This window comes from the organism of the source record quoted next, unplaced genomic scaffold (genome assembly GCF_019419815.1).
Source record: "Pyrus x bretschneideri cultivar Hongxiangsu unplaced genomic scaffold, Pyrus_bretschneideri_v1 Contig4, whole genome shotgun sequence".
NCBI lineage: Eukaryota > Viridiplantae > Streptophyta > Magnoliopsida > Rosales > Rosaceae > Pyrus > Pyrus x bretschneideri.
Genome location: NW_025999723.1, coordinates 1532667 through 1552826, shown reverse-complemented (window position 1 = coordinate 1552826; position 20160 = coordinate 1532667). Strand labels below are relative to the sequence as shown.

The 20160-nt window shown below is 40.3% G+C and overlaps 5 protein-coding genes and 1 non-coding gene across 7 annotated transcripts; 4 read left to right on the top strand and 2 right to left on the bottom strand.

Annotated features, from left to right (window-relative positions):
* The first annotated feature begins 149 nt into the window (after positions 1 to 149).
* On the top strand, positions 150 to 4061 carry LOC103958148 (protein DEFECTIVE IN MERISTEM SILENCING 3-like). 2 transcript variants are annotated; one of them, XM_009370383.3, is made up of 8 exons: positions 150 to 307; positions 1179 to 1322; positions 1557 to 1671; positions 1834 to 2071; positions 2387 to 2578; positions 2685 to 3005; positions 3141 to 3366; positions 3723 to 4061. In XM_009370383.3, exons 1-8 carry the CDS (start codon positions 287 to 289, stop codon positions 3762 to 3764), a joined length of 1299 nt encoding a protein of 432 aa, XP_009368658.2. In that variant the 5' UTR covers positions 150 to 286; the 3' UTR covers positions 3765 to 4061. The 2 variants fall into 2 exon arrangements, with proteins under 2 accessions (XP_009368658.2, XP_048421428.1); XM_048565471.1 differs by lacking the exon at positions 150 to 307 and having other exon boundaries at positions 1188 to 1322; positions 1542 to 1671.
* Positions 4062 to 4357: 296 nt separating this feature from the next.
* On the top strand, positions 4358 to 5981 carry LOC103958147. The gene is made up of 2 exons (XM_009370382.3): positions 4358 to 4511; positions 5356 to 5981. Exon 2 carries the CDS (start codon positions 5376 to 5378, stop codon positions 5760 to 5762), a length of 387 nt encoding a protein of 128 aa, XP_009368657.2. The 5' UTR covers positions 4358 to 4511; positions 5356 to 5375; the 3' UTR covers positions 5763 to 5981.
* Positions 5982 to 6356: 375 nt separating this feature from the next.
* Positions 6357 to 6428, bottom strand: TRNAQ-CUG. The gene has a single exon. It is a non-coding gene; the product is annotated as a tRNA-Gln (tRNA).
* A 1956-nt stretch (positions 6429 to 8384) lies between these two features.
* Positions 8385 to 13201, top strand: LOC103948036 (CLP protease regulatory subunit CLPX1, mitochondrial). The gene is made up of 15 exons (XM_009359026.3): positions 8385 to 8951; positions 9143 to 9204; positions 9424 to 9524; positions 9849 to 9928; positions 10227 to 10277; positions 10690 to 10764; positions 10902 to 10979; positions 11183 to 11239; positions 11473 to 11543; positions 11635 to 11734; positions 11846 to 11950; positions 12310 to 12372; positions 12574 to 12696; positions 12786 to 12941; positions 13033 to 13201. Exons 1-15 carry the CDS (start codon positions 8385 to 8387, stop codon positions 13105 to 13107), a joined length of 1764 nt encoding a protein of 587 aa, XP_009357301.2. The 3' UTR covers positions 13108 to 13201.
* Positions 13202 to 14077: 876 nt separating this feature from the next.
* On the top strand, positions 14078 to 16763 carry LOC103948037 (E3 ubiquitin-protein ligase SINAT5-like). Its single transcript, XM_009359028.3, has 3 exons — positions 14078 to 14533; positions 15466 to 15852; positions 16235 to 16763. The coding sequence occupies exons 1-3, from the start codon at positions 14282 to 14284 to the stop codon at positions 16595 to 16597; spliced, it is 1002 nt and encodes a 333-aa protein (XP_009357303.2). The 5' UTR covers positions 14078 to 14281; the 3' UTR covers positions 16598 to 16763.
* A 73-nt stretch (positions 16764 to 16836) lies between these two features.
* Positions 16837 to 18935, bottom strand: LOC103948038 (pentatricopeptide repeat-containing protein At3g49240, mitochondrial-like). The gene has a single exon (XM_009359029.3). It carries the CDS (start codon positions 18933 to 18935, stop codon positions 17004 to 17006), a length of 1932 nt encoding a protein of 643 aa, XP_009357304.2. The 3' UTR covers positions 16837 to 17003.
* Between the last annotated feature and the right edge of the window lie 1225 nt (positions 18936 to 20160).

The window sequence follows — 20160 nt, the reverse complement described above, 5'->3', positions numbered from 1 at the left end:
AAGTTAAAAGAGCTCCACTTTACTCGTAAGTGATGAAGTTACGGCCCTTGGATCATATGGGCCCAACTATCCCCATGGATCTAATTTGATCCAACGGTCCTCATTTCCGCGCGGAGAATAAAGCCCAACTTTTTAGCTCAGAAAACCACAGGGAGGTCAATGAAATTTGACATTCTCAACAACCACCAGAACAGTTGCAGTTGGAGAGAGAGAGAGAGATAGAGAGAGCGAGAGAGTGACTCAGTGAGAGAGAGCCACCGGCGAGAGCACTGAGTCAACTCGGAAGATGTTCCACCCCAGCAACCAGGTGAGCCCCCCTTCTCAAAATTTCACTCACTGCCCTCTGTTTGGCAGCCGAGAAAATGCAAGAAAATAACTGGGTACCCATCTTAGGTTATAAAGTTTCAAAATTTTCTCTTCTTTTCTCCTCTCTTGATAGCTAGTCAAACGCCCAGCATGGAATTAGCTGTGGTAATTCAAATGCATGTCGTTTTTCTCTTCGCCATTGATTTTTCCTGCTTCGAATGCCAAAAATTTAAACCTCAATTGTGTGCTCAATGCAATTCTTTGGTTTTAAAGATCTTTTTGGTAACTGGGTTTAGTTAATTCTCTCAATTTTTAAACTTTCCGTCACTGTAAGTTTCCACGAGGAAAAAGAAAGAATGGAAAATCAGCATGCATCTTTGCATTTTCGTCCTTGGCAGTTTTCTGGGGAAAGTGGTGCTTGTAATTGCTTGAATTAGGTTTTAGAATTGACCATTTAGAGGCGATTGCGATTTGTAGTCCGAAACTTCGGTCTTGAATTGTGTAATTCTTTTCCGGTGTCGAGGCATTAGTGTTCTAAAACAATTTTCTGGTTGATTTAGTTTTCGCTGTAGATACTGCCGTTGATTTAAGAAACTGTGGCACAGAAATGTGTATGTGCCTGCTGCTGTGGTGAGTCGACATTGTTTACAGGCTTTTCTTGTTGGTAAAGAAACGTATTTAGCATTTAGAAAGGCATGTGCTTTTAGAAACTAATTTGTACTTCCATGAATTATTGGCGAGCGGAGATCACTTCTAAGTTGTGCTCATTATTTCGTGCCCAACGTCAAACTTATTGAACAGTCTGCATAGTCTGTGTACATGCATTTTGGTCCTTTTTGTGCTATTGATGCCATTTAATCATTCTTTTGCAGGTTCCAGATCAGCCCCAGCCATTGGCTGTTCAAGATCCTGCAGCTATGATGCAAGTAGATAAACAAGAAACTAGTGTAGTTGTGCAGGAAGAAGTGAAAAATGGAGGCTTCTCACAAGCAGAATCCATCATCTACTACACTAAGGTTGTACAAGAACCAATTCTTGAGAGCCTTTATATTTTGATTTACCGTGCATTGTGGTAATGTATAGTTGATATTTCACCATGCATTTCCGTTTGAGGCAATTAATTCATCGTAACAAAATTGTAGCATTTCAATCTTTTTGTTATTCATGATTAATGAAATTATTGTGGAGGATCCTATTTTGAGCGGGGATGGATCAAACTAACTGACTTTTCAAAGAACTAATCTATACAGAAACTTCAAGATGATTTACAAATGATGGGAATGAAAATTAAACAGCATGAGGACAACTTAAAACTGCTTAAGTCTCAGAAGCACAAACTAGATGACTCTATTCTTGATTTGCAAGGTATAATATCTTCTTCTTCTTCCTCCTCCACTATCTACATTTCATTGGTGATGTCATAAATCTAGTAAACTAAAAAGTTAATAAATATCTAAGCATACGGTTTGCAATATTTTTTTTGGGCACTTTTTTATTTGTTTCCATTACCGAATCATTTCCTTTCAGTTATTCTAGGCAAGTATCACTCCTCAAGCACTCCTAAAATCGAAGATGATGACCATTCCCGCCGTAAAAGTGAGGAAGAAACCACTGAAAAGATTCTTCAGCATGAGAAGTCTGCCGCAGGCATTTTATGGCAGTTGAAAACTCGTCATGGTACTCAGGTTGCCCTTTTTCCCCCGATCAAGGATGTCGTGGGTATTGTTGGTATGCTTGGCAAAGTAGAGGATGATAATCTTAGCAGGTCAGAGTCCCATATTGTTTGTTGTTTACTTATTTCTCAAGTTGTGGAATTGTACTTTAGTCATATGACCACATAAGTGGTTGTGTTCTGCGACCTTCCGTGCATTTTCTTTTGATTTTGGAAAGTGGGGTGAGTTTAGGCGACGTTGTACTGCAATGGATATGTTGTTGTAGTGTGGAATGAATACATTGGTAACACCTGGCCATGAAAATATTTCTAATTGACCCCCTCTCCAGCTCTCCCTTTCGCCCCTATCTATCTAGGCCTATAACCATACTGGACCTAGTTTTCATTCAGCTTATTTGGAATGTGCAGGATTTTTTCAGAGTACTTAGGGATCGAGACTATGTTGGCAATTGTCTGTAAGACTTATGAGGGTGTTAAAGCTCTAGAAGTGTATGAGAATGAAGGCTACGTAAAGAAAACTGCTGGTCTCCATGGACTTGGCTCGTCTATTGGTAGGACACTGGAAGGCCGGTTTCAGGTCATCTGCCTTGAAAATCTAAGGTATGTATCCTGTATGCTGTCATACCTCAAGCAATCTGAACAAGTATTGATTTGTAAACTTTACTATATTGACTATGCACTCAAAATCTGTTTTGTTCTTCTGCAGACCATATGCTGGTGCATCCGTGCCTGATGACCCACAGATGAGGCTTGATCTTCTAAAACCTAGGTTAGCCAATGGGGAGTGTCCACCCGGCTTTCTTGGTTATGCTGTAAATATGATTAATGTGGATAGCGCAAACTTATATTGCCTCACAGCCAATGGGCACGGACTAAGAGCAACTCTATTTTATAACCTCTTTGGTCGCTTGCAAGTATATAAAACAAGGGCAGATATGGTTCCAGCTCTTCCTTGTATAAGCGATGGAGCCATTTCTTTAGATGGCGGGATTATTAGGTCAACTGGTGTGTTTTCTCTTGGCAACCGGTAAGAAGCTCTGCCAAATAAATGAAATCGGAAATTAAACTTTTGAACTGTCTTAGATGTTATCATCATTTGTTAATACTAACAGGGATTTTCTTTGCTGCTAACATCTTAGTTTTTAAACCTCTCTGATGTTAGGGAAGATGTAGATGTGAGATTCCCTAAAGTATCAGCAACATCGGGCCTACCTGAAAACTATCTGGAGTCTGAAAGACAAATCAATGAGTTGAAGTGGAAAAAGGACAAAATGCAGGAAGATATGAAGAGAGAACAAGCATTATTGGACAACGCAAAGTTCAATTTTGACAGAAAGAAGCAAGATTTTCTCAAGTTCCTGGCTGATAGTTCATCATATGTAACTCAGGTAACACCCGTCACATATCTTAACTAACAACAAATTGCAGTACAGTCGTAAAAGTAACCTACCATGTGCCTTCAGTTGCCTGCAGCAACCCGATAAAAAGAAATGATTAGACTAATGCTGGATCCGAGGACCCTTTTTCATTCAGTCCTTCGGCAGTGTTAAATACGTTTTTATTCCATTATTGTGGGAACATTAGGGAAAATAGTTTCATAAATCGTGGATACTGAAGTAAATCATTCAACTTGCTATTCCACTAGACAGGAGCTCATGTTGAGTAGTTCATAGTCTCTTTCTTTAATTTTGTTTTATTTCCTTCCTTCGTAAATGAGCTTTAATTGCGGCCTTTATCATCGCAGCATCAAATTTATGCATCGCAAAGCAGAATGGCCCCGAGGTGACAACTTAAGAGTACACTGAAGGAGCGAGAAACCATCCAACCAAACAGAAGGGGGAGCCTTCTGACCTTTGTCCAGTTGAGCGTCCGGCGGAGGATCAATTTTTCATCTCTGCTCTAGAAAGCCAGAAAAATTGTATTGGGAAAACGCATATTCATTGAGTCTAGTGAGGGGGCTCGCTTTTTTAGGGCTTTGTAGAAGCAGAATTAGATTTGAGGATTTTTTTTTTTATTTGTTTGTCCTCTGCTCAAATGCTTGTGACTTTGTGATAGAAGTTTATGCATCATTTTTCCATACAAACACAACCCCTCTCTCTCTCTCTCGATCTCTCTCGATCTCTCTCTCTCTCGATCTCTCTCTCTTGCGGTATCTCAAGCTAGTCACACACTCACCGGTTGTAACATTTTATCTTCGGTCAAGCGTTGTTTCAAGTTAATCACGCATTGTCATTGTAAAGTAATGCGTAATTCTATCAGCCACTTACAAACGGGCTTTTGACCGAAAATAGAAATCGGGTTTTGACTGGACTCTATGGCCCAACCGGACTCCGGTACTCCCAGCCCACCACGATAAACCTTGAGGCCCATAAGAAAAAAGCCCATTACCTTTTCGTGCTGCTGCGACTTGAAGAAACAGGCAAAAGCAAAATCCACTTCTCTCGTCTTCTTCCCTCTTCACTCTTCGTTTCCAACTTCAATCCCCCGCCACCGCACCACTTTCTCTCTCTAAATCCGGCGGCGCCCGGATCAGGTATTTACTCTCTCTCTAGAAATTTCTCTCAGTTTTGATTTGTAATTTGATTCGCGATCGAATATGTGGGTAGCTTTGATTTGATTTAGGGTTTTAGCATACGGAAACAATCACCATTTCCTTCGGGATGTATTCGTTCTGGTTGTTTCTGCTGTCAAATTTCAAGCTTGCAGAAAAACCCTAGCTGCCATTGTGGATATTGTTGTTAATTAAATTAAATTGGATTTTCGGAGATAATGAAAGGGAAAATTTGGATTAATGTTGCAGCTGCAGGTTCCCTTGCGTTTTACGAATTTGAAAACCGGTTAACTTTACTGTAATTTAGTGAGTTAGTTGGTTTGTATGGTTTCGTTCTGGGATTGTATACAAAAGGTAGAGGAAGGCGAAAGAAAATGGTTGTTTTTAGGGTTTAGGAAGAAGAAATATGTCTGTTGTTTGGGTTTTATTGAGGCTCTCTTTCGTTTCTCCTGTTTTCGGTGATTTTGGATTTACATTTGAGACTGCGGCTTCAACATCGTTGTTAAGGAATTTCGGTTCTGAGTGCTTGTTCATTTTCACCAAGAAAATATGGGTTTCGAATGTACCCTAGTTTCTGATGCATTTCATGTTTTCCAACTCTTGAATATCCTAAACCTAGCGCCGTCACTATATTAGGTAATCTGTCCAACGAAGGCTTAGCGGGTTTATGTGTACGGTCACTCTATTAGGACACATTGCATCTTTAGGATGTACATGATTCATTATGAATGAATGTGGAGAAATTTAGTGGCGTCATCAGTTATCATTCTGTCGGTATTTAGGATTTAAGTCATTATTTTCCTTTACTTCTTCTGTGGTTTGGCAGAGAACCTCAAGAGTTAAAAAATGGCTGGCCAAGCTGCAAAATCTGTGGCAAAGACAATTGCAGAGTACCAGTACCCGTGGCGTGAGAAGTTGACTAAATACAGAACCGAGCTATCCAAGGGCGTGTGGGGCTACTGGCATCTAGGGGCATGGAAGCCGCTTGGAATCAGTGCTCGTCATCGAGCTAAAATTCGAAGGGAAGTCCTCCTTGCGGGAGAGGACTGGCCATATGACCCGGTGAGGAAAGAAATGAAAACCAAGAGGAAAGGGCACAAGGTTGACAGGATAGCTAAGGAGAAACGGGAGAACACTGAGAGGCTGATGGCGAAGATGCCACAAATGCTGGCCGATTTCAAGAAGCGCAAGTGGGAGAAGAAGATGAAGGAAGAAGAGAAAGCCAAGGACTGATCGTGTCTGTGACGATGATGTTGGTGTAGTTTTTGCCTGCGTGTTGAATGTTTGCTAGAGCTACTAGAAGATAGATGTGTCCAAATCATCGGTGTATGAATGCCGACTTTTTGTTCTGTTGGCTTTTGTTTTACTTTTAAAACCTCATTGATCACAAGGTGTAACATCTTTTCGTGCAACTTTTTCCCGTTTAAGTTCATAAATCACTAGTTGGATCAAGCCTGTGTTAGAACTGAGGTATATATTTTGAGAATTGCAAATCCAATCGCTGACCAAAGAAAAGAATCGATTTTCTTCGGTTGTTGCAATGGGTTGTGTTTGGATTTATCTTTCTATATGTCTCATGTTCGTGTCAATTCACGAGCTGATTGACGAGAGATTTTTCAGTGTGATCGACACATGAAATGGTACATCACGTGTCACTATACAAATGGTGGTACATCCCGTGGTACCATCCATGTTCCCGTCAGGACCGTCACAATGAAAATTTTCTCCCGAAAAAGTTAAACAGTGGTAATTGTTTACAGTACACACATGGTGGCCAATTCTAAAAATTTAAAAAAAAAAAAAAAAAAAACAAAAAAATTGTTTGAAAGGTTCTACCGAGATTTGAACTCGGGTTACTGGATTCAGAGTCCAATGTCCTGACCACTAGACCATAGAACCTTGTTGTCAACAACGCCTACTATTTTATTATTTAGCTCCTTTCTAAGGGAAAAAGCACAGTCGTATCACGTCACAGATTCCGAGGAATCACAAGGAATAAACATCTGACTTTTCAGACCAAAAAAATAAACAAATGAAAAATGAAATATTTTGAGCTGATCAGATGTGGCCGTGTAAGTACAGGAGCTCCACATAGATTTAAGTTGTGCGAGCGGTTGTAACACATATTAAAATTTTAATGTTTCAAACCAATAATGCAATGTCATCGATATAATTTTCTCCATGATGCTACACATTTTCGTACATTAACTTCTGTCAACCTGAAAGCTCATGAATTGGTCTCTTAAATGACAAATTCAAAACCAAATTATAATTGAAAGATCACCGGGATGGTTCCACCCCCACATTTTCATTCCTGCTGGATGCCCGCATCAAGTGAGAAATATGAGGGTGAGGTTTCGTCCCATCGATGTGCCAATTTTCACTTCCTTTCTTTAGCAGTGCTAATTTATCAGCAGTTCTCATTTTCTTCTCTCTTTGCTTCCGGAAAAACACAGATCCAAGGAAGATAAATTGGAGGTAGTGTTAATTTGGATCGGTCCTGGAGCTCATCGTTAGGTGGCTTTGCATCCCGAACAATCTGATCGTAATAATAAGTTAAATTATTCGTTTTGCATGCATGCATGCAGCAATATGATCATATGATTTATACGTATTGTGTCTCGTTGCAGCAAACGTCTATATTTCTGTACATCAGTAAGAATTATACCTTCACAGAAGCAAGAATGTGTGCGCTGAATGATTTTGCTGCTTTCAGGAGAAGAAGATGGCGCTCTACGCCGCGAGTGATGCTATAACTGAAGCCGAAAATCTAACGTCGACAAATGAGTGAGTGATCTTTCTCCGGAGGACTTCATTATCTAACGCCGAAAAATAGTAATCTCGTGATTGTAGTTCTTGTTTTCTGTTCACGGAGTCTGATTGTTTCCGGCGACCCTGCAGTTCATTAAACGGGGCGTGGGAGCTTAGGAGGAGCGGCCGTTCCAATTGGAAGTGCCGGTCGGAGATGAAGGTTCGAGTGCTTGTAGAGTTTTAGGATTATGAAGCTCAACGCAAGGGCTTGTAGAGAAGTGGTCATTGGTTTCTTTGGGTCATAATCTTCATTCTTTTTCGTGTAATCTTTGCCTTCTTAGATGTTGCGTTGTAGAGACAACTATTTCATGTAAAGTTTTAAATGATAACGTTTTGAGAATTTTTTATTTTTTTTTATTTTTTATTTTTTTGGTTTTTGTAAATAAGCCCCTCAAAACTTTCTCATCATGGCCGGTTATATTACGGTACAATTTTGACCAAGTTAACTAACATTTTTATGCTTATAGATTGAAATTTATAACACGAAACAATCTAATTTAAAGATTCGTTTGAAATTACTTTTAAAATAACTGAAAATCTTTTTTGTCAAAATATTTTGAAAATTAATCTTTAGTGAAAATGCAAGTAAATTATAAAAAAATACTTGAAATGCTTTCGATAAGAAACATTGTCTCTACTGAAAGCGTTTTTGATTATTTTGAAAATACTTTCAAGGGGGGTCAAAATTTTAAACAAGACGTGATGAAATAGAAAATCGATCAAACCTCAAAGCCCTGTTCTGTAAATTCAGATATTTTCATTGTCTTTCTTGCAAGTTATAAGAACAATCGAGGTGGAATATCAAATCTCTCTACTTTCCTTTGTTCTCTTCTTCCAAGTTTCAATTTCCAATTCCACCATCAAAATTCCCTCACCATACACTCTTCCCAAAATCTCAGATAAACATATTTGAATTCACCCCCAAATTTCCCAACCACTCTTCAAGCTTTCATTTTTCACCCAAAAAATCCATGTGTCGATCCTAATTTTCCCTCGTTTTCTTTCATTTCCCGTCGTTTTCCCGGAAAAGTCCTCTCGCCCGCAATGGCCGCGGCGCTCAGATCCAAGCCCTCCAGAGACACGGCGTCGTCCGCCGTCTCCCAATTCAGGTACTTCGTCTTTAATTACATGCACGCCGGCCGGGTGGCAAGCTCTCACTATGCCCACCGCACCAAGAACGACGACTTGTTCATGAACACGCCCTACCACTTCACTTCCTTCAAGCCGGTGTTGCTCGGCGGCAACTTTGTCGAAAAGGGTTCGCAGATTTTCGATCACCCTAGAGCTTCCCAGAGAGCCAGCAAGAATAGTGATAAGAATTGGGGACGAAAGTTGAGCAGCAGCAGGTGTAACGGTGTTATGTCGTCTCAGGGGGACCCGCCGGAGGTGTGGTCCGGTGATGGAATTGTGGTTCGGGCCGCTCCCGGCTCGAATTTGGTTCGTGGGGGAGGCGGTGGAAGCGGTCCGAGCCCTGGTTCGGGAGGTGGGTTCGATTCGAATTCGAAGGATGAGAATTGGGGTGGTTCCAAGTTGGGGAAAAATTTTCCTACACCGAAGGAAATTTGTCAAGGGCTCGACAAGTTTGTAATTGGGCAAGAGAAGGCCAAGAAGGTGAGTTTTTACGTTGCCTTTTTTGTTTGTTTTATGGTGTTGAGATATCTGAAAAGTTTAGGGTCCTATTCGAAATTTTTTATTATTTCTCAAAACATTTCTTAAGAACATTTCTTGAAAACAATTTTCTTTAAGACTCAAAAACTTTGGTTCTGCAATTCTTGTAAATTTTGTGCCTTTTCTGTGTGCAGGTACTATCTGTTGCTGTTTACAATCACTATAAGAGGATATATCATGAGTCCCTGCAGAAATGGTCAGCTCCATATCCATATACGTATCTTGTTTGAGTCTATGTTTTATATGAAGAAGAATCATTTCGTAGCTTGAGGGTATTTGTACTAAACATATATCATTGGCTTTAACTAGAAGTCATGAAAAGTTATAGTCAGTTTAGTTTTGGTTTCTACTTATAACCCGACCTACCGACTGATGCTAGCTCCTGCTTTTAACATGCTTCTTATTGAGAAATTAGGTCTGCAGGAGATTCAAGTAACGGCAAAGTAGATGCAATGGATGATGATAGAGTGGAGCTTGAAAAAAGTAACATTCTTTTAATGGGGCCAACAGGCTCAGGTAATTTAGAATGATTCTTGAATCTGCTATGTACATTTTCACTAAGAGGTCGAATGTTGAATGACTGCTAAGATTTTCTGTGTGTCAAAATTTAAAATTGCGGTTAGATGAGATGCCAAAAGACCTGGAGACCCCTATGTCCAAGTTGCATTTGTCTGTATCTTATCTATGGATGTTGCATGTATTTGCATTATAGCTGGAGTTTTGTGTCTTTAGTGCTTTCTTGTTTGGATGTCTTTTAATTGTCTGCTTTTGAAGTGTTCATTAGTCTGTTGATTTGGTTACTGGTCTCACTTGTTCTCTTTGATGATCTTTCAAGGACAGGGAAGACACTACTTGCCAAAACCTTGGCACGGTTTGTGAATGTTCCATTTGTTATTGCAGATGCAACAACATTAACTCAGGTAAGTTTTGTTACTCTTTGTTGTTGTTTGTAATTTGAGTTCATTTGTAATTGTCGGTTGTTTTTCCTTTACCATTAAATTTGAAGTCACTATGCTCTATGCAATGATCAGCCTTGGATGTTTTTTGTAAACACTGGCCTTCATGGTCCCTAGAATATTCATCGTACACGCATGGTTTTTTATTTAGGTTCTTGTCCAATTTCTGTTGCATGTTCTGCGAACTATAAGAGTTTAATATGGATTCAATGGCATTGTTCCTGTCATTACGGTGGCCATGACACAACGTTGTTACTTGCAGGCAGGATATGTAGGGGAAGATGTGGAATCAATTTTATACAAACTCCTTACGGTAAATTTTCTTGAGCATATTCCATTTGTGTCCGTCTGAATTTTGTGATTTGATAGCCTATGCTCCATATCAAGGGCTCTCTTTGGCGTTACATGTGCATTTCATTGTTAATTGCTTTCTGCTTATTGCGATTAATATTGGAATTGCAACAAGCATTACCTAGTGTTGAAACCATCTTTCATGCTTATGGTTTCATACATATATTTAAAAGTCTGTGAGAAACGTAAACATGTTTTAATTGTTTTATGCCATAATTCTGCGGGGAAATTTGAAAGTTGTTTTTTGGCCATAACCTTAGGTATGACTTACCGAGTTCCCACTTATCATGAAATTTTTCTTGGAACTTCCACTTATATGCTTATATTGCTTGGTAATCCCAAGTTCATCTATGTTCTTCTGTATTCAATGCCAGGTTGCCGATTATAATGTAACAGCTGCACAGCAGGGAATTGTTTATATTGATGAAGTTGACAAGATTACTAAAAAGGTGTGTTTTTACGTTCATCTCTCTCTCTCTCTCTCTCTCTCTCTCTCTCTCTCTCTCTCTCTCTCTCTCTCTCTCTTTCTTTGTGGAAGAAGTTTTCTACTCTTATATATGTACTGACATCTGCTCTTATTTTGCAGGCTGAGAGCCTAAATATTAGTAGGGATGTATCTGGGGAGGGTGTTCAACAGGCATTACTTAAGATGCTGGAAGGGACCGTAAGTGAACGTTTTACATAATTCGGTAGTACTGATGCTAGCAGGCATCATGGAGATGGCATCTTGGCTAAGTCAGGACCCATCTCGGGATATTCTGTACGCAGTCATAGATGTCTCCTTTATGATTTGGATTCATTTAAACAACTATAATCTATGCGCGTTTAATTCTTTGTATTCTGATCTGAGGAGTTCTTATGATCTAGGTTGTCAATGTTCCTGAGAAGGGAGCTCGAAAGCACCCTAGAGGTGAAAACATTCAGGTATTTCAGTGGCTGAAGATATATGTCTCAGTTACCTACATATTATTGTAAACTGCGCTGGCTCATAAATACAATTACATATTGATCATAATCATAAATAAGCCTATTCTGCTGTTCTTTAAGACTTAACTAGTGCTTAGCCCAGCAAATATCTTTGTATATTATGTTTGACTGATTTTCAGTTGGGTAGATCAGTGAAAATCGGTTCGTAATTCTATTCTCTTTCTTCACAGATTGACACAAAGGATATTCTCTTCATATGTGGCGGTGCCTTTATTGACTTAGAGAAAACAATCTCAGAAAGGTAACTCTATACCCCAACACTGAAATTATGCTATCTTCTGGTTTTCTTTCTCTCTCTCTAAAATCTTTTATGCCTTTTGCTTGTCCTACAGACGCCAAGATTCCTCTATTGGGTTTGGCGCTCCCGTTAGGGCAAATATGAGGACTGGTGCTGTTACAGATGCTGCTGTTACGTCATCCTTATTGGAGATTGTAAGTTCCCATCAGTTTTGAATTAACAAGTAACAGTTTATATAGGCTTCCTTCTATTTTCATGTCTTCGTTAGAAATCTATAAATATATGAAAACTGGTTTCTTTGACAGGTTGAAAGTAGTGATCTTATTCGATATGGTTTGATACCTGAATTTGTTGGCCGGTTTCCCATCCTTGTCAGTTTGTCTGCACTAACAGAAAATCAATTGGTTGAGGTAATACTTTGCATTGCATTCTTTTTATTTTCGTAGAAACAGCTCCGCCATCTATGTCACTTGCACAACCATTTTTAATCTCAGAAAGCGAGTGTATGGATTGATGGCTAATGATTCATATTATACATTGCTGATGAGCTTTGAATAAGTCCTTACTTATCCGTCCTGTAATTTGAATATTTTTCCCCTTTGAGAGGAAACATGTATGGTATGACTAATTTTAGTCGAAATGACGGTGTATTATTCTAGTCGTGCTTAGAGCTTTTACAAGTACCCTTTATTATTATTATTTTTTTGTTTAATGTTATTTGTTATATCTACTGTCCCATGTGTTTCTTAGCGGCAAATATGTTTTGTAGGTCCTGACAGAGCCAAAAAATGCCCTAGGGAAACAATACAAAAAGATGTTCCGAATGAATGGGGTAAGTAATTCTTCTCTACATTATAGAGGCATTCACACTTCAAGGTCATTTGTTCAACATCCTGGTTTTGTTTACTTCTCATGATATCTTTGCTTGTTTATGTCCGATTTACAAAGTCGGTTGTCCCATGCAATTTTCTCACTTCCATGATTCGCAATCAATTGGTTCTTAGCTAAATTGCTTGTGCTTTACTTCTCTCAGGTCAAACTGCATTTCACAGTAAGTGCCTTGAGATTAATTGCTAGAAAGGCAATATCAAAAAACACCGGGGCTCGTGGCTTACGGGCTATTTTAGAAAATATATTGATGGACGCCATGTATGAGGTACTCTCACCTTCTCCTTGAATCTTTTGCATCTTTGTGAGTCTTTTGGTATGTCATAGATGCTTGAATTCTCGTTGTATCTCTTTCAGATTCCCGATGTTAGAACAGGTGATGACATAATAGACGCAGTTGTAATCGATGAAGAAGCTGTTGGCTTGGACGGCAAGGGATGTGGAGCTAAAATCCTTTATGGCAAGGGTGCATTGGATCACTATCTTTCGCAGAATAAGCCGAAGGATGTAGAGGTGCGTATTTCTCGTATTCGTCATTAAAATCCTGCTTTCAGTTTACAACCAACGTGTTTTTATACGCTAACGCCTTGTTCTCGTCTAGCAGATTGCAGCCAAGGAGGGTTCCGATGGAGAGCCGGAGGCGGAAACAGAGCTTTCTTCCGTTGTTGCTAGCATGTAAACATATTTTTTGTTGGACCTTATTTTGTGTCCCCAACTCACAATCTTGTACATAATAAACATTAGATTAATAATCAGATAAGCATTATGTATGATTTTCTAAGGGTGGCGTTATCCATACACCGCTTTTACTTTCCACATACTCTTCACAACAAAACTTGTCATTAACTTGTAATCAGAAATAGAGCTTGAGGATGCAAAACAGACAATAAATCGGAAATTATACCTATTTTCGCTTACAAATTAGAAGAATGCTATAAATCTTCTCATTTTATATATTTTCCTTCGGCTCTCTTTCTTATCCTGCACGTTGCATGATAGTCTGGATATAGATAGACCATGTTATTTATAGACCAAGTTATTTACTTAAACACTAATATATAGATAGATCATGTTTTTTTATCTCTTGCACACTTCTCATAATTTTTTACCGTTCAGATTAAATGAATTGAAAAAGATAAACAGATAAGTATTAACAAGAGCGGAGAAGTGTGAAGGGACGCGTGTAGCACTACTTAATGTAAATCGAACGATTAAACGATATTTGATTTGTTGATTGCTTGAATAATTGATTTTAAAAGATGATGTACTGGATTAGAAGGTAAGAAGGAATCAAGAGTGCAAAATGGCCACGTGTCATGTGTGTGGCACAAAGCGTAGAACCAAACCGTATGTGCGTCATTACGATATTTTTCTAATCAAATCATAAACGAATTGTCCCGAAACTTTTTGGTTAGGACAATTAACCGGATTAGACAATTAACACAGTCCATAATAGCCGTCCGATTTCAATCCCACTTAATTAATTTTCAGAATCAACGGACACCATCATCTGTCTCTTTTTCTCTCTCCTCACACACAGACAGAGAGAGAGGAGAGAGAGAGAGAGAGAGAGAGGGAGCGGAGAAGAAAAGAAACCTTTTTTCTTCAGAGAGAGGGGGTTGGAATCCCATCAATCATCTTCCCCCTCCCTCCCTCCCTTTTTTTCCACCTCCCGAAATTTGCCCGGAAAATAATAGGGAATAAGGAAGGTCTGAGAGAAACCCAGCAATCGGTTCTTCGATTTATGGGTTCGTTTCGGGATTTTGATTAAGTGGGTTTTGGATAATTTTCCATTTTTTCAATTGGGTTTGGTGAAAAATTCGATCTTTTGGGGGTGTTCGAGGGGAAGAGCGATGGACTTGGAAAGCATCGAGTGTGTGTCGTCCTCAGATGGACTTGATGAGGACGAGATCCATCCCCACCATAACACTCTGCACCCGCATTCTCACCCTCATCAGCACCACCATGAATTTTCCAAGCCCAGAAACAATGTCACTACCAACGCTACCATTGCCGGCCCCACCTCCATCGCTCCCGCCACCAGCGTCCACGAGCTGCTCGAATGCCCTGTCTGCACCAATTCCATGTACCCGCCAATCCATCAGGTAATTGTTCTCTCTATTTTTCCTGCATTTGGTTTTATTTTATTTTTTTGGGTATTGCTAATTTTGTTGCTTGCATTTCTGTTTATTAAGTGGAAATGGAAACTTGAGTTTTTGAGTAAATTGATTAATTTGATGTGTTTGCGTTTTCGTTCGATTGATAATCGGTTGTTTGATCGGATTTGTGGAACTAGTCTTTGATTACAGCATTGTTTTTAGGATTTTGGATAGATGATATATGGTGATTGGGTTTTGTATGTATGAATGAGCATTGTTAACTAGGTCGAGGATCTTTCGGGACGAATGTTTCAGATAGATGATCCGAGCACCGAGCTATGTTGATCTAGTAGTTGAAGTCATGGAATGTGCTAACTAGAGAATGTGAAAAATTGATCAAATTTGTCAAATGCAAGCCCATGACTGTGCAGGGAGGGCGTCTTTCTGAGCTTTATCTGTTGAAGATCCTGGTCCTACTAAAATGGCACCAAGTTACGTTTAGGCAGTTCTGGGATCAACGGATGCTGAAGTCCTGATCTTTCACATACGGAAGATCATGTGACTATTGAAGAATGTCATGGTTCTACTTCTAACTAGTGAGCACCATTGAGATTATCGATCACTCTGCTTTTGTTAAAGCTTTAGTACAAGCATTGTGTTGCAATCCAATGAACACGGATTCCTTACTAACGATATACCGTGTACATTGGAAGTAGCTGAAACTTTTATTTCCAAGACCTCCTTGGCACGTACATAATTGGACATGCTTATTTCCTTTGGTCTGAACCATAGTTTTCCTTGCATTGGCAAAAGTTTTTATTGAAAGGTGGATATTGGATATTGTATTGCCTTTGCTAATATCATGAGAGGTGTGATTGTTATTGTATTTCTTTTTAACTGAGCCGTTTTACATAAATTCAAAATTTTCTTATCTGCAGTGCCACAATGGCCACACACTGTGTTCCACTTGTAAGTCGAGGGTGCACAACCGTTGCCCAACTTGTAGACAGGAGCTTGGAGATATTAGGTGTTTAGCTCTGGAGAAGGTGGCTGAGTCACTTGAGTTACCCTGCAAGTATTACTCCTTGGGATGCCCAGAGATATTCCCGTATTACAGCAAACTAAAGCATGAATCAGTGTGCAACTTCAGACCGTATAATTGCCCTTATGCTGGATCGGAGTGCTCTGTTGTTGGAGATATCCCTTTCCTGGTTACCCATCTAAGGGATGATCACAAGGTGGACATGCACACAGGATGCACATTCAACCATCGCTATGTGAAGTCAAATCCTCGGGAAGTAGAGAATGCCACTTGGATGCTAACAGTAAGTGTCGTCTTTCTTTTAGGTTGAAGTGAATTGCAATATTATCCGTTGTTCTTTGATGTTGAAATTAAGATTTGCAAGTTTCTGTGGTTCATTTATTGTTTATCCCCCTACTGCCTTTGTCGATGTTTTCTGTTCTATTTAAAATGGTGAAAAACCTATTCTTTTGATCTCATTGGGAGGGCTGCACGCAGTTGATCACCTAATCTGTTTCGGTAAGTAACGTGTTGGCGGATGGGGTTAAATGAGCAGTAGTCCGTCATCCCTTCATTCAAACCATCTCTGCTGTAGAATTGAATACTTTTTATCCAGGACCGCCTGCGTGTTACGGTCATGTTTTGCCTTCTCAACATACTAATACCTGAAACCCTTTTCCAATCAGGTTTTCCATGGTTTTGGTCAATACTTCTGCCTTCATTTTGAAGCCTTCCAGCTCGGCATGGCTCCTGTTTATATGGCATTTCTACGTTTTATGGGCGATGAGAATGAGGCCCGGAACTACAGCTACAGCCTAGAGGTTGGAGCGAATGGCAGGAAACTCATATGGGAGGGGACACCACGAAGTGTCCGTGATAGCCACCGAAAGGTCAGGGATAGCCACGATGGTCTCATTATCCAACGAAACATGGCTCTATTCTTCTCCGGAGGCGACAGGAAGGAGCTGAAGCTGAGAGTTACCGGGAGGATATGGAAGGAACAGCAAAATCAAGATTCTGGGGCGTGCATAGCAAACCTGTGTAGCTAAGACAAATGATTTGGAAAGTTCTAATGTTTGTTGCTTGAGACTGTCGTGTGTTGTACCTGGAACAGCTTGTTCCTGGTACGTTGTAACAAACCGGTTTCTTGAGTTTGGGAAGTTTTCAGCTTTAATAAAATTGTATAACAAGCAGAGGCGTTTTCTTCCTTTTCAATTTGCTTTGTAACATTACTATTAGCATGCATTTGAATCAAGAAACAATTGCAATATCTCTAACTTTTAAGTTATATGAAACGAGGAACCGATTAGATTTCTGCGAGCAATTTGTTCGTACAACTCAAATACTTGCTTCTACGGTGGGAGTTGAACTGATTTCAACATGCCTTAATAACAAAACTCACTGATTCCAACCGAGAAAAATGATTTATCACAAATTTTCACCAGTTATCTACATTCAAGCGGATACCTGCTCAGTTGCGCTGTCACTTTTGGATTCTGTCTCGGCTGAATTTTCGCCTTCTCCACTATGTTCCTCCTGACCAGTCTCTGCAGCTTCACTCGAGGCAGCCTCACTTGCATTTTCTGTGGCCTCTGCAGACCCTGTCTCGGGTTCTTTATTCCCGAACAACTTGGATGGAAGTAAGGAGGCGACAGCAGCTCTTGCACTTCTCTTTGCTGCTTCTGCTGCCTCCAGCTCCTTAGCCTTAGCTTCAGCCTTCTGCCTTTCTTTCTCCTCCATAAGCTTCCCAACTTCGTCCTCTCTCCCTTCCTTTCTCAACAACCCTTTAACAAACTCATGCACCTCCTCATCGAATTCAACCCCATCGTCATCCAGCATTGTATCAACCACATTAAGCACCTCATCCAGTTTCCCAGCATCACTCAACGTCTTCATTATAAACTGATAGCTCGGAATGTCCATCTTGAGCTTCTTCACCATCAAATCGAAAAACAATTTTGCCTCATCAATTTTCCCTACCTTAACCAATCCGTCAGCCAACTTATTATAAACCGCCAAGTTCGGCCTCAGCTTGGCATCAACCATTTTTCTGAAGTACTCGGCTGCATCATCTGGCCTATTCTCCTCGAAACAAGTATCCATCAACAGGACATATGTAAACTCATCTGGATTCACTCCCTTCTCGGGCATTTCTCCATAAAGCTCCTCAGCTTCACTCAGCATCCCATTCTTACACAACTGATCAATCAAATTATTGAAAGACAATGTATCCGGACTACACCTATAGTCTCCCATCTTCCTGAAAACCTCAATGGCATCCTTAAACCTCCCTTGTGCGCAATACCCGTCCACCATCACATTAAAGCTTCCCAAATTCACAGCCAAGTGCCTCGGTGGGTTATGCTCCTGGATCATCCTATCAAACAACCTCAAGGCCTCATCAAACTTGCCATTCTTGCTCAATGCATCCAAAACCGAATTATAAGCCACCGCGCTCATCTTCACCTTGGAACTCTCCCCCACAGCCTCATCATAACACTCCATGGCCTCCTTCTCCATCTCCCTCATGAAATACCCCTTCATCAAGTTCCCATACACAACCCCATCTTCCACAACCCCTCCCAACTTCTCCTTCAACTCCTCGAAAAGCTTGAAAACCCCATCCGAATCCGAATTCTTTACACAACCCTGCATCAAATAATGGTAAACAACTGGGTCCGGGGCGAAACCCTTGACATCAATTTCCTCCTTGAGCTCCATAGCCCTGTCCAATTTGTTGTTATCCACTAACCCTTTGATCAAAATCCGATAAGTAGTTGGGGAAGGATTGAAAGGGGCGTCATTGATCAGCTGCTTGTAGTGTTCCATGGCGGTATCGGGCTTTCGGCAATCCAGATAAGTCTGGAAGATGAGATTGTGAGTGATGATATTGGGGGCAACCCCGGCCTGAGTGATGAAGCGGTGGAGGGTGAGGAGGTCGGAGTACTTGGACTGGCGGAGCTGAGCGGTAAGCACGGCATTGACGGTGAAAATGGTGGGTCGGCAGTTGGAGTAGATGGAGTGGCGAGTGTAGAGAGCTGCCTCCTCGAGATCATTCTGGCGGATGAGGGTGAGAATGCGGTTGTGGAGGTTGAGGCGGTTGCCGGAGAGGGCCGAAACGGGTTCGGGGAGCTTCGGGGCGTTAGGGTTTATTTGGGGTTTTGGGGACTGTTGCTGTTGTTGTTGCTGGTTGCGGTGGAGGGAGGAGAGAGGGGGTTCGAGCCGGAGGCGGCGCTTCCGCTGGCGTCGTTCGGCGGCGGCTTCTTCGGGGGTGGCGAAGGAGAGGAAGCGGAGGGAGATGACGGAGGGTGGCGTTAAACGGCGGCGGATTGGGGGTTTTGCTAGGGTTTTGAGGTGGGCAAGGAAGGTGGGTTTGGAGAGAGCCATTGATTTGGTTCAGAGTTTCAGAGGTTTTGGGATGATGGGGTTCAGGGTTTGGATATTCTGAAATGGAAGAAGGGATTTTGATCAACATGGGATCTGTGCAAAGTGGGCCTTCAACTAAGATTTTAGAATAGGCCCATTGTTTCCTATGCCCACTTTTATCATTAGGCCCATTAATTAACATTCCCTTGTCTTTTGTGTAAAAGCACTCAAGCGCTAATCAGTTAACATGGCATTAATAAAGCATTAATATCACTCAAGTGGTAGTCAGTGTGGCTCGCTTGAATTTTCTTTTAAATTGACTGAAAACGGTTTTGGGAGGTAAAATGGGTGTGCACCCTTCGCAGTTGAAGAAGATTAAAAGATGAAAATTCACGAGCTGTGTGAGAGGTAAATGTGTATCAACAAGTACGTTACTTTTGTGTGTCTAACACACATCACCAGTAACTTAAGACAATTGTCGCTAGTAAGGTCTTCCACAGTAAGCTAGATAAAATGAGTATGATACCAATATATTAAACTTATATAGGAATCACACTTCTATGGTGGATCGAAAAATTTAAGTTTGATACTAAAATAAGTGTCTTTATTATACTGGACTCATGTTAGACTCATGAGTTCATACATCAAACTCATGGGTTAGTACCAATATATTGAAACCACACTAGTGTAGCAAAGTGTTACAGAAATCAAACTCAAAATGTTTGATTGCTATATCTCTGTCTATCAAACTCATCTAAATCGTTGTAGACGACCTAGATAACTAAAGGACACTTTGTTTTTATCAAATGAGAATACGATATTCCTAATATAGACACAAAGGTTTAACTATTGTTCTCAAAATCACCTTCTAGACGTTAGGCAATTGACCACTATCTTGATTAATCTCTAGGCGTTTGAAAATTTTAAAAAGGCGCCTAGACCTGCTTAGGCACCCACACACTCGGTCTCATCTAGGCATTGGTCTAGGTCACGATTCTCACTTAGACAAAAAATATATAACTTTCATTTTGCATTTTATTTTTTCAATAAATTGCAAGAGACTTGTTGAATACTTAGATGAACACACATTATGTATTTGTTCCTCATGTTTTCATTATATTCTAATACTTTATAATATATATGTTATTATATTTTGTAGTTTATGCATACACTTATTTATACAAATATATAATAAATTTACTTAAATCTATCTAATCCGCTTAAACCCCTTTCAACCACCAAGACG

Excerpts from the sequence above, each read along its gene's own strand:
- LOC103948037 (XM_009359028.3), top strand. The coding sequence starts at position 14,282 with ATGGACTTGGAAAGCATCGAGTGTGTGTCGTCCTCAGATGGACTTGAT. Across the intron at positions 14,534-15,465 it reads TGTACCCGCCAATCCATCAG|TGCCACAATGGCCACACACT; the intron begins GTAATTGTTCTC and ends TCTTATCTGCAG. Across the intron at positions 15,853-16,234 it reads ATGCCACTTGGATGCTAACA|GTTTTCCATGGTTTTGGTCA; the intron begins GTAAGTGTCGTC and ends TTTTCCAATCAG.
- LOC103948036 (XM_009359026.3), top strand. The coding sequence starts at position 8,385 with ATGGCCGCGGCGCTCAGATCCAAGCCCTCCAGAGACACGGCGTCGTCC. Across the intron at positions 10,980-11,182 it reads TTAAGATGCTGGAAGGGACC|GTTGTCAATGTTCCTGAGAA; the intron begins GTAAGTGAACGT and ends CTTATGATCTAG. Across the intron at positions 11,951-12,309 it reads CAGAAAATCAATTGGTTGAG|GTCCTGACAGAGCCAAAAAA; the intron begins GTAATACTTTGC and ends TATGTTTTGTAG.
- LOC103958148 (XM_009370383.3), top strand. The coding sequence starts at position 287 with ATGTTCCACCCCAGCAACCAG. Across the intron at positions 308-1,178 it reads TGTTCCACCCCAGCAACCAG|GTTCCAGATCAGCCCCAGCC; the intron begins GTGAGCCCCCCT and ends ATTCTTTTGCAG. Across the intron at positions 2,072-2,386 it reads GAGGATGATAATCTTAGCAG|GATTTTTTCAGAGTACTTAG; the intron begins GTCAGAGTCCCA and ends TGGAATGTGCAG.
- LOC103958147 (XM_009370382.3), top strand. The coding sequence starts at position 5,376 with ATGGCTGGCCAAGCTGCAAAATCTGTGGCAAAGACAATTGCAGAGTAC.
- LOC103948038 (XM_009359029.3), bottom strand. The coding sequence starts at position 18,935 with ATGGCTCTCTCCAAACCCACCTTCCTTGCCCACCTCAAAACCCTAGCA.